We start from the raw sequence: 12,264 nt of genomic DNA, 5'->3' as shown, positions 1-12,264 counted from the left end.
ACGGTTCGATGATTTCTGAACAGGGCACATGCCAGGGTCTCGTGCTCAAAGCCCCAGTGGGGGGCATGCAGGAGGCAGCTGATCAATGATTCTCTCACATCATTGATGTTTCTCTCTCTTTCTCCCTTTCCCTTCCTCTCTGAAATTAAAAAAAAAAAAAAAAAAAAAAAAAAAAGGAATATGGCACCTTCTTAGCAGATCTGCATCCTGTGATGGAGAGCACTCACCTGCTGGTGGACCCTGGCTTTCTCTAGGTCTAGGCCACCATCTGGAGCCACCGTGTCAGCCAGTAACATTTCAACTTCAGTTGTCCACTGGGTGAGGTCATTAAGGTCACAGTGGAACTGTCTCCATTCTTCCATAGCCCTGTCAAAATAACTAGAGGACAAAAATTAACATAAAATAGGTTTCCAAACTTTCCAGAACTGCTTTGAAGCAATTTTTCTAAACAAATTCAAATCTCATTTAAACAGAATGCTCCAAAATCAGCGAATTCACAGCTCACTGCTCTAGGATCAGTTTTCATAATGGATTACTGTTAATGATTCCTTTTAGAGAAACATGTATTGTACCTAGAGATCAGCACAAGCACCATCCTACCCACTTTCTCTCACACACACGCCTGCGCACATACACCCGCATACTAGGCAGCTTGTTAACTGAAAAGCTAGCCTTCTCCACTTGGAAAATCAAGATGGATTAGCTGCAGGCAGTTAACCCACCCAACTTTAAACACTTCACATTTCAAATGCCATGAAATGTCAAATATGATGAGTTACTCTATTCTCTTTGGAAAAAATTGTGGTGTTTTATTTCTCAGGTAGAACAAAATGCCAAAACACTTCAAAATTTCCTTTCTCTCCCTTATTCTCTGTGTGATGGACTGAATTGTGACCCCAAAACTCATGTGTTGGAGCCCTAACCCCCAAAGTGACTATTTAGAGATAGGGCCTTCAAGGAAGGTAACTTTTAAAATGAGGTCATAAGTGTGGGGCCCTAATCCCACACAACTGGTGTCCTAATAAGAAGAGGAAGAGACACCAGAGATCTCTTTTTGTGTCCGAGAGAGAAGAGAAAAGGCAATGAAGGACACAGGGAGAATGTGGCCATCTGCAAGCCAGTAAGAGAGGCCTCAACACAAACTAACCCTGCTGGAACCTTGATCTTGGAGTTACAGCCTCCAGAACTGAGAGACAATAAATGTATGTTGAGTAAGCCACCCAACCTGCGGTCTTATTAAGGTAGCTCTAGCAGACTAACACCCTCTGTGCAATGACTAATCCACAGTACAGTATGAAAGTGCCTGCAAAGCCCAGGTTAGGCAATGAGACAAAGGACTACTGAGTTGCCCATTTAATCCTCTCCTTCAGAAATAAGATAAAGTCAAAGTCCAGTGCTAGTCGTATTTGGAACATATAAAATAAGTATGAAGAAGTTTAAGTTTTACTGCAGTCAGATTCTAAACACTTTCCTTTTGCCTTTTCATTTCCATAAGTGGTGCTGGGAAAGCTTAGAAGATACCTCTGAGATTTTAATATTAATAAAATTTTACTTTCTATAATAAAAAGATATTACTATTTTAAAAAATAATAAAATGATCCCTGACATCTCTAACTCTAAAATAATGTTTATTTTTCCTTCTCCCATGAACATCATTTTGAAAATGTAGTTAATATTTGTTAAGTGCCCACAGGGAAGCAACATTCTATTGGGCATGACAAAATTAAGAGCACTTCAAACAAAATACTATGAGAAAATATTAAAACAATCTTTATCGCCTTTGGTAAAAATGTGCAGTCACTAAATAACAACCACAAATTTCAACTTTGGGGATGTTGCAATAATAAAGAGAAAATGTTGCTAGAAAGGCTGCTCCAAAGATCTTAAGACTCTGAGAATATAAACAGTAAACCAAATAAATCTAAGCAGTATAGCCATAGATTAAATGAGAGAGAGAGAGAGAGAGAAATGTATAACTAGGATTCACTAAGTCATCACCTCCTTTCTGAATACGGTCAGTTCATATGGGAGGCAGTATGGAATTGTGAAGGTCTATGGACTCCCAGAGAGTCAAAGGACGCAAAGTCCAAGTCTTAATCTAGAAACATTCAAGTTTGCTTTCTCTGATCTTTTAACTGGCATTGATATCTCTCCCCCAAAACATTCGCCACCTAAGTTCCTGGTCTCTGACAACGTTACCATCGCCTACCTGGGTCTCTAGGCTTGATACTGAAGAGTCAGTATATAGAACCACCCACCTACAGCCTTAACACAAAACATATTTAAAACAAAATTCAGGTGGCTTAGTTATTAAATGTTAATTTTAAATCAAACAAAATTGTTTTTAAATGATACATAAATATTTAACTAATATCACACAAAAAGTAATTTGCATGCATATAAACAAACCAAAATCACAAAGGAAAAAGACTCATAAAATATAATTATATAAAATTAAACCTATACATCAAAAAAATACCATTAACAAAATTAGATGGCATATGAAAAGTTGGGACTAAGCAATAAACAAGAAATATGAATAGGTAATATCCTTAATGTAGAAAAAAGCTCTTACAAATTAATCAGTAAATAGTAATCCCATAATAGAAAAATGAGCAAAGACATGACCTAACAATTGACAGAAGAAATAACACTGGGGCCAATAAATATGTGTAAGGATACTGAAATGTCGCTGATAAAGAAGTGAAAATCTAATGAGATGAAATCTTCACTATACAATTGGCAACCAACCTTTCATTGTTAACAAGGGTTCAGTTAACTTTCATATATACTGTTGGCAGGAGTATAATAACCAATCTCATATTGCAACACAGAGCCTTAAAATGTTATTACTTTTAAGACTTTAATCTTTATCTAATAAACAAATGTAATTAAATTGAAGTATGCATAAAGGTATACTTAAAACGATAGTCTCTAAATATATACAGCTGAATTTAAAAATCCATACAAAGAAATATACCAAAAGGCCACTGAAAGTTATCTTTTCAAGGATTATATAATTACATAGAATATGTGGGCTAAAACAAAACAAAACAAAAAAGATGAAGACCATGATGCTTAATTTTTGTGTATATGTCTCTAAAGTTTTCCAATGTATTTTTGTGTGTTAACTTTCTCTTACATGGTACTTTATATTGGGCTATTTCACATCTTACTTGCCTATCTGCCTTTCTACTACATACACAGTTACTGCCAAAAATCATCTCATTTTTTTTATTTCCACCTATTAATAGGCCTGGTCAAAATCTAGAATCATTTTATTTAACAGGTTATTTTTAAAGAGTTTGTGGTTATATATGGATTCCAATTATCTGTACCTGTCTCTCGCTCACATTAATCATCAATATGTTGGGAAAGTGAACATTAATGAAAACTCTTAAATTATTTTAAAGAAAATGGACACTATTTAGATATTAAAAATTAAAGGTGCTTCCTTTAATTATTAAGATATTATGTTGCAAATGATCGCCTGTATGTAATATCTTTCCTCTTTCTTTAAGGAACTACACTCATCACAATTTATTAAACAGGGCCTCTTCCAGGGATGTGAAACATACTCTCGTTAATCTTAATGTAATGTGACCTTTGGCATGGCTCATGAGCTTATAGGGTTTTTTTAAATTAAACTTTAACTTAATTTATACATACCCTTTACGATCATTGTACATTCTATTAATTCTGTCCCATTTTGCATCCAATTGAGTCAGTGTATCCCGAATCTGAATGACTTCAGGTACAGAAGCTTCGAGGATAACATCTGGTTGTTCCTCGTGAATGACTGCGATCTGCTCTCCAAGTTTGTCCAGTTGGTCTTTGATATTCTACAAATATATTGCCAAAACAGTCACAAAATCCAGCAAAGAGATAAAAAGAATGAAATCACAGGTGAAATGTATATGGTATAATACTTATTTAATAGATAATGAGATATAATAATTTTTGCTAATTAAAACTGGAAACTTAAAAAAAAAATACCCTGTATTGACCAAAGTGTTAGGAACACTACATGATACCCCAATGGTGAGAAAAAATCCTAACATATGTTCCATGTGGCATTTGTCCAGATATTTAAAAAATTCAATAATATTCTATAAAGGTAATGAAGTATTTGAAGCTAAAATCATTTATATTTTCATATATATAATAATGCTAGTTTAAATGACAGAAATGAGCTGTCAATCAAAGCCATCAAATCTATCAGCAATTTTATTGTGACCTTATAGCCTATATAATAAAAGGCTAATTTTGAAATAGACAAAACAGTGGAATGACCGGTCACTATAATGCACACTGACCACCAGGGGGCAGATGCTCAATGGTGGTCAGTGCACTCCCACAGGAGGAGCACTACTCAGCCAGAAGCCCTGAGCCGTGCTCAAGATTGGCAAGTGCAACGGCAGTGGCAGGAGCCTGCCTCTCCCACCTCTGCAGCAGCACTAAGGATGTCCAAGGGCTCCCAAACGGCGAGAGGGAGCAGGCCGGGCTGAGATAATCCACCTAAGTGCATGATTTTGTGGACTGGGCCTCTAATATAAGTATAATCAGATTATATGAACAAGGCTTAATGATATTTAATAGTTTTGTGAGTTAACTGAAAACTTCTAGATCTCTAATTAACTTACAATCAACATGCCATCCCATAGCCCAACCATTGGTCAATGTTAAATCATTATAGGTGGCAAGATTAATGCTGACATTTCATATCCAACTGTCAGTCCAGTTTATAAGAAAGCAATATGTTTTGTGCAGGTGTTTGATTAAAAAACATCTCTGATGATGGGAAGAAGTAACTGCATACTAACAATCCATATCTACTTTTAAAAAATAAATTTTTAGAGCATTTCCTTGGTGAATATAGGAAAGGTTTATTATTCATACACATTATTAATTCCTTGGCCTAAGTTTTAAAAGCTACAGATCATCTAGGTAGGCACAATGACAAATTCCTTGCATTATTTCTACATTAACTGCAGCTATTCCAATGCCCTGCCTGGAGATTTACCTTCAGAGCATCTTCCTGAAAAGAGAAGTCTTCATACACAGCAGTGCTTAGCTCTGGAGTATTAAGTGATAATTCAGCATCATCCATAGAAAGTAAAACCTTGTTAATTTCAACCAAATAATCTGGAGGGAGAAGTGATGATTTAATTCCGGAAGCTAGTTGGCTTGTTCTCCTCTGTTGAATAGGAATTGCCTGTAAAATCATTTAAAATAATAATGTACATCTCTTAAAATATCCCCACAAAGAATTGAAAAAAGCACAAGACTATTTTGTGGAGAAGTACAATACTCAGAACCAAATTTTTTAAAACTATGTTTTGATTTTTTATATTTTTGCCCTGCTTTGCTATATAAACCCTTAACAATCTCTATTCTAATTTTTGTTTGCAGCCTACTCTTAAACAGAAATGTTTCACTTTAAGACCAATGCCACCTAAACTCAATTAGCAAACAGGAAAGCATAACAGGTTCTTTCCGGAGTTACTGAGGACAGGAGAATATGCTGCAAATCATAAACTTCCATATGAAATAAAACATTTTAATACCATTATGATTTCAGCCATTTTTAAAATCTCACAATTATATTAAAGACCTCGGGGCCTTACTGTTAAAAATGTAACTAAGTTAAATATGTATTTATAACATAACAAGAAATTCAATGTAAAATAACATACAGGTTATTCAATATATAATCTTAACCTTGGAGAACAATATTACAGAGCATGAATAGCCTACATAAGACAATAATAGGTCCTCAGACAAAACTAAGCTAAACTGAGTGGACTACTTATCGGCCCTAATTTCTGTGTCCTCTAATCAGAACTTTCAAAATAACAAAGGGGATGGTTCACTCACTAGTCCTTTAGGAGTTGAAGTATTTTATGTGTAGATGGGTACAATTTAATAAATACTGGCTACTACTTGCAAATAGCCACAGTTCATCTACTCATGAATTAAGATAGTTTCATAGTTTCACTGTACCCCTATTTGAACTTCATGCTCTGTAAATTAAAAATTATAGTCAAATGATCACAAATACATGTTCACTGAGTTAGTGACCCTGAAAATGGATACAATTCCTAAATGAAGCCGAAACTCAAGGCTAAAATCATGGAGTCAATAACAAGATGTTTAACCTAGAGTTCTGCATTTACTTGTAACAAGAACAGGCCTCTGGGGAACACCAGCACATTTACAATGTGGCTGGGTATGTGGCCATTGGAAAGGGAGCTGGTAGTGAAGCTTTTCTAGAATATAAAGCATAGTTTATCAACTTCACAAATTTGGTTATTTGTAAATTAGAAATTTTTTTGACATGGTCAGGCCTCTCCACATGAACTATGAATCCGAAGGAGGAATCTACTCTAAAAGAAAAAGGTTCCTTCTAAGATTTAGTACATTATCAGAAATCCAACAGAGATGCCCAATAATAAGGTTTTATGTTCCTATTTTCTTTGACTCTTGCCCCACCTAAAAGTATAAACATGTTTAGCAATGCACACCAGAAAGGAGAAGGAGACAATATCCCAAATGGTGTGTTTTGAGGTGTCCACGAATGCAACATCAAACATCTGAATGACAAGGGCTGAGTTATTTCAGTGGAACAGACACTCCCCATGACAATACCTTCATTTTGTTGTATCTTGTGTGCAAAAGTAATAACTGCAAACGGATCTTTTCTTTTTTATTATCCTCCATAGGTTGATGTAACATTTGTTCTCCTCTTTGTAGAACTTCCTCAATTTGGGCTCTTTCCTCATCCATCTGAATGGTTAGAAAGAAAAAATTTACTCAAAAAAAAATAATGCATCATATAGGGTCACTTACCATCAGTTCCCAAAGAGGAAAACTAACCTACAAAATATAACTCAAGATATGTTCATCTAAATTATATACAACAAAGTCATGTTTTTCTTAAAATATTTCCTATTTGATGTTAAAAAAAGAATACTAGCTAGTTTAGCATTAAGATAACATTATTTTTAGTCAGAAAGTGTGATGTCTATTTTTTTAAGCATTACATAAATCAATTATATTGACACATCAGAAAATCATTTTTGGACTGTTCTATCATGTTTGGCAGATATTTGGGTAAACAATATTGGTGTAAAACTATAATTAACAGAGAATAAAAATAAGAACATTAAAGTTTGAAAAATTCTGAACCAACCTTTTCATCTTCATTACTGGATTCCAAGGGCTTTTCCACAACTTTTAACATATATTCTATGTCACTTTCTAATTTTTCCAAGTCAGAGAAAGGCACATCAGCCTCAACTGCTTCAGTGGTGACCAGAGATTGGTATGATACTGGTTCCTGGCCAATTAGCAGCTGTGGAAGGGAAATTATTCTTTAAAAAGATATTCTTCATTTGACTTTCTGTCATTAATGAGAGGGATGGAATGTCAGAAAAGGAATCAGCATTTATTTGAATTCACTTTAATTTCACTCATTTACAGCAATGATTTTACCAATTTGAGCTTCTCTGAATTACCCATTTTCTCCAACCTCATAGCAAGGGATGTGAAGTAGTGTGCAAATGGCTGTGGCTGCCTCGAATGCTGTTTGGAGGATTCTGAGACCACATATGAGACAGTAGGAAACAGTGCCATAATCCAAAAGCCATCCCTGCCATGGCCACAGACCAAGAGAAAGGCCACCACCTAGTACAGGTATGTCCCACAGAAAGTCTCCTGTTACCTTTCGCCAGCAGACGTGCCCCTGGAGTAGGACAGCCAAACTTCGGCGAAGTCCAAATTTCTCAAGGACAAATGCTCCATTCAAAGACAAATTTACTTTTAAAAATTTACTTTTAAAATTATTTACTTGTACCACATAGTTATCTATAATTTAGATGCATAATTATATGAAAAATAGCCTTATATAAAAATATCATTACTCACGTTGGCACTTTCGATGTGCTGAGACACCTTTTCAAAGTTTCTATTCAGTTCAGCTAATTTGGGCTCTACAAGTTCCCTACGTGAGCCTCCACGAGCATTCATCAAAACAACGGCTTGATCGCGAACATCCTCAACTTGCAGTCTGGCATCATCCAGCTCAGAGAATAAACGCTAGTTGTAAGAAAACACACATTATCACATGGGGAAAATCAAAACCAAACACGGGTGTGACATTAACTCAGTGTTAAAGGCAGTTTAAATAAATGTCTGGGATTCCTAAGAAGAGATTTTAATACAATCAACTTGCGTAAGAGCTGTTCATATATTAAGACTCATTCAAGACTTCAGGTCCTCCCACCAAAAATACACATTGATGAATGGGAGAATGTGTGCACAGGCAACTTGGCACATTCCACAAGAGAAAGACTACAGCGAAACCTTCCACCCCAAGAAGTACGACTGCTCCTCTTTCGCTACCTTCACAATTTCTTCCTGTTTACTTGCTGGTTTTTTTTCAATCTCATCCAATAGGGCTTCAGCTTGATAAAGCCAGGTACTTATATGAGCAACATTTCCATCAAATAGCTCCAGCTGGTTCTGATGGCTCTGGAAGGGAATTAATAAAGTGTTGATACAACCATATGAAATATTTAACATGCTAATCTTCAAAGAGCTTTAAAAAGCCTCCAAAGAGCTTGTTATATGCTGAATTTAAAGGGTTTCCACCTTACTGAAAGTTTCCTTTTCAATCTCATTTTATTTGCCTCCCTTATTCTTCATTCTTACATTGCAAATAATCTCATTTGCCTCCTTGATCATATCTGTTTAAAACTCATTTAAGAAAGTAATAACATAAAAGAATGATTAAAATATGGAATGAATAAGCATCTGCTGTTCAATAGACTAACATCTTAGAGGGCAGGTCCTGTGTCTTTTCACTGCGGTGTCACCAGCACTTAATATCACATCTGGCACAGACCTCACTCAGTACTATTACCTGAAGCAGGATATAAAATGTGATCGAGCAAATAAATCCAAAAACAAAATCAAACTTATTAAGCTGAATAAACTGGCAAAATTGCTGGCACTAAGGTGAGAATTTAGAACTTGATCAAAAAGGGGTGGAAAATACCACATGAACTCACTAATTTATAGATAATAAAGAACATTATAACCTAATGAACAAAAAGATAGATACAGAGGCAGAGAAGCATCGAACAGACTGTCAAATTACAGCAGGAAGGCTGGGGTGTGTTGCGGGGGTGGGTAAGAGATTAATCGAAGGACTTATATGCATGCATATAAGCATAATCAATGGACACAAGACACTGGAGGGGTGGTAAGGGCAAAATGGGCACAAGACACTGTGGGGTAGGGGAGGCTAGGGGAAGGTCAAGGGGGAAAAAGGAGACATATGTACTACTCTCATTTACCCCCTTGATCATATTTGTTTAAATTTGATTATATTTGTAATACTTTAAATAAGAAAATAAAATTTTTTTAAAAAAGGGGGGTGGAGACATAGATAAAATTAACTTTTAGAAACTGTTTATAGGATAAATGAAACTGTAATAAATTTATAAAAAGTGTTTAGACGACAAGGAAACAAATTATTAACCTATAACATAGAAAAACAGTTGAAAAATAAAATGAGAACTAGTAACGACATGAGAAATGTTTTGGCAGTGTTCTGCATTTTAAGTAAGAAGAATTGATAAGCACCAGACTTATTTGCCCCAATAAAGCAAGTAAATCAATATTCTAACAGGACTAGGAAGACACTACTTGAAAAGAGAATTGGAAGGTACAGACTGAAAAATACAGAAGGGTTATGAGAATGTGGATAAAGATATATATAATTTAGTGAACATATTCTATTACCCAAGAATTTCACATTTGATACTTTTTTAGTATGTTCTTTTATTCCCATTTTTATATAGGAAAATTAAAGCAGATAATAAATTATGGGTAAACTCTGGACTTGAATCTCACAGATCACAATGTAAGTTCATGACCTTCAATGCTCTACATATTCTAACTGATTTAAATAAATGCTCAAACACACAATAATTTATTTTGTCTCTATCCACTACCTAATAATTCTTTGAATTTTGGAATAGTCCTATATATGATATGTCAGAACAAAATACTAATTTCTACTAATAATATTTATTGTTAATAGAAGAGGAACATTAGATGGTAACTATATCCATGAAGTAATTAATAGTATAGTGGTATAACCAAAGACTAACAACATATAACACTAAACAATTATCATAATCATCATAATCATTATACTAAAATCTAAAATTGGTTATTTTAGGCATAGTTATATAAGAGCACTACATGTTTTATGTCACATAATCATCACAAAAACTGTACGAGGTGTATGAGGTAGAAATAATAATGCCCATTTTATATATGAGAAAACTAAGACTTAGAGAGCATTTAAATACCTTGACCAATGTCACCCAACTAGTCAAAGTTTCACTTAGGCCATCAGATGCCAGAGCCTGTGCTCTTAACTAGTACACTATTATTAGAAATTAGAGGCCCAATGCGAGACACTTGTGAATGGGGGTGGGGGGTTGGGGAAACGCCTCAGCCCGGCCTGTGCCCTTTAGCAGTCCAGGAGCCCTCGGGGGCTCACACCACTGCCATCAGCCCGGCTTATGGCTGAGTGGCACTCCCCTTGTGGTCATTGCGCATCATAGTGACCGGTTGTTCCACCGTTCAGTCAATTTGCATATTACCCTTTTACTATATAGAATTATTAATAATATATAGTTTATGATAATTAAATATAATAATAAATCATTAAAATGTAACAAATAAGTACATTTACTAAGATATTAAAGTATATATTCCATGTATATCACAAATGGTTATTACCTAATAGAAATATTTCAAACTCTTTCTAGCTATTGTCTTTTTAAAGAAAAAAGTCAAATGTAATCTAATGAAATTAATTCACAAGCAAAACATTATTGTGACACAGAGAAAATAGAATTTGGAATTCTAATCAAAGTTGTATTCATTTTTAAACAATTAAAGGAGAGAAGATTTCCTCATTAACTTTTCCCAAAACATACCATTAAGGTATTGCACCAATCCTCAGTCCAGGTGCGCACTCTGCTCCACCCAGCGTTGAGGACACAAAGTCTCTCTTCTAAAACAGGCTCGCTGCCCTCGACCAAGTTCTGAAGGGCAGCACTACTCTCTGTGATGGTATTTAAATCAGCTTTTCTCTTTTCCAGATCCTTCAGAATATTCTAGAAAATAAAAATACCAAAACCCATTTGATCTTTCAGAACATGATAAAAGTTTATACAACCTTCCTTTAAAAAAAAAAAACAGAAAACTTTTCTTTCACATACTCCCTAGAAAGTTTAAAACTGCCAAAGGTTTACAAAACTCCGTAACTTACTAACATGTGAGAGTTCTGAAGATGCTAATAAAAATTGAAACATTTACTTATGCACATAACAGGAAATGTATTAAATTCAGGTATGAAAAAAGGTTATTTATTTATTTTAAGTATAAATTCCATGTATCATACACAAATACTAATTTATCTTCATCATAACTCCGGGTGTAAACAATCAATTTCACTTTCTGTAACTATAGCTGGTAAAGCAGAACTACCCCAGAACTCAGAATTCTAAAACTCATAATAAATGTATCTCCTTGGTTCCTACAGGAGACAATGGAGTACTATAGTTACTTGCAAGGACTGCATCCTATAACTAAATGGCCTAACATATAATTTCTTGTAAAAGCATTACAAAAGTATTTCATCTTAAGTAAACCATGAGAACTAGAACATCTAAGTTTTGGTCTTACAACTGTCATAATACTATGGATAGTATAATGACAACTTAATTCTCACGTTCATAAGATTCAATAGGTAAGGTGTATAGTCAGAGAGTTATAGAGCGAATATTGGATTCCAAAATTAAAACTACAATGTTCTTTCAATCATAAAGTGACATGTGCATATCTAACCTACTGCTGCTGGCATCTTTTTAAACCAACATTAAAACAAATTCTTTAAAGGAGCACGAGTCTATATTTAATCTCACATCATTAAATCACATTTTGGAAAGCATAAAAATTTCAAATTTTTGTAAGATTGTCTTTTACAATCTTAATCTGAAAAATTAATTGAATTTATATGTGTACAAAGATGAATGAATAAAAATTAAATATGCAAAAATGTTATATGTACCAGCTATAAGCAATTAATAAAAAAGAGAAAAGGCATGCTTTTTAAAGTATGTAAAATAAATAAGTATAAACTAACATGTGTGTGTGTGTGTCTATGAAGAATAAACAAAG

At 34.5% G+C, this 12,264-nt stretch overlaps 1 protein-coding gene across 2 annotated transcripts in view; it reads right to left on the bottom strand.

Annotated features, from left to right (window-relative positions):
* Positions 1–12,264, bottom strand: part of UTRN (utrophin) — a 461,667-nt gene that overhangs the window by 261,509 nt on the left and 187,894 nt on the right. For both annotated transcript variants that reach the window (XM_015558521.1, XM_006755401.2), the window contains 8 exons: positions 11,019–11,198; positions 8,404–8,532; positions 7,927–8,097; positions 7,193–7,354; positions 6,649–6,786; positions 5,024–5,215; positions 3,670–3,842; positions 228–378 (listed from right to left, as the gene is read on the bottom strand). In XM_015558521.1, coding sequence (XP_015414007.1) covers positions 228–378; positions 3,670–3,842; positions 5,024–5,215; positions 6,649–6,786; positions 7,193–7,354; positions 7,927–8,097; positions 8,404–8,532; positions 11,019–11,198 — 1,296 coding nt within the window. The remainder of the gene's footprint in view (positions 1–227; positions 379–3,669; positions 3,843–5,023; positions 5,216–6,648; positions 6,787–7,192; positions 7,355–7,926; positions 8,098–8,403; positions 8,533–11,018; positions 11,199–12,264) is intronic.

The sequence above is a fragment of the Myotis davidii genome, unplaced genomic scaffold, assembly GCF_000327345.1.
Source record: "Myotis davidii unplaced genomic scaffold, ASM32734v1 scaffold292, whole genome shotgun sequence".
Taxonomy (NCBI): domain Eukaryota; kingdom Metazoa; phylum Chordata; class Mammalia; order Chiroptera; family Vespertilionidae; genus Myotis; species Myotis davidii.
This window is presented reverse-complemented; position numbering and strand designations above follow the sequence as displayed.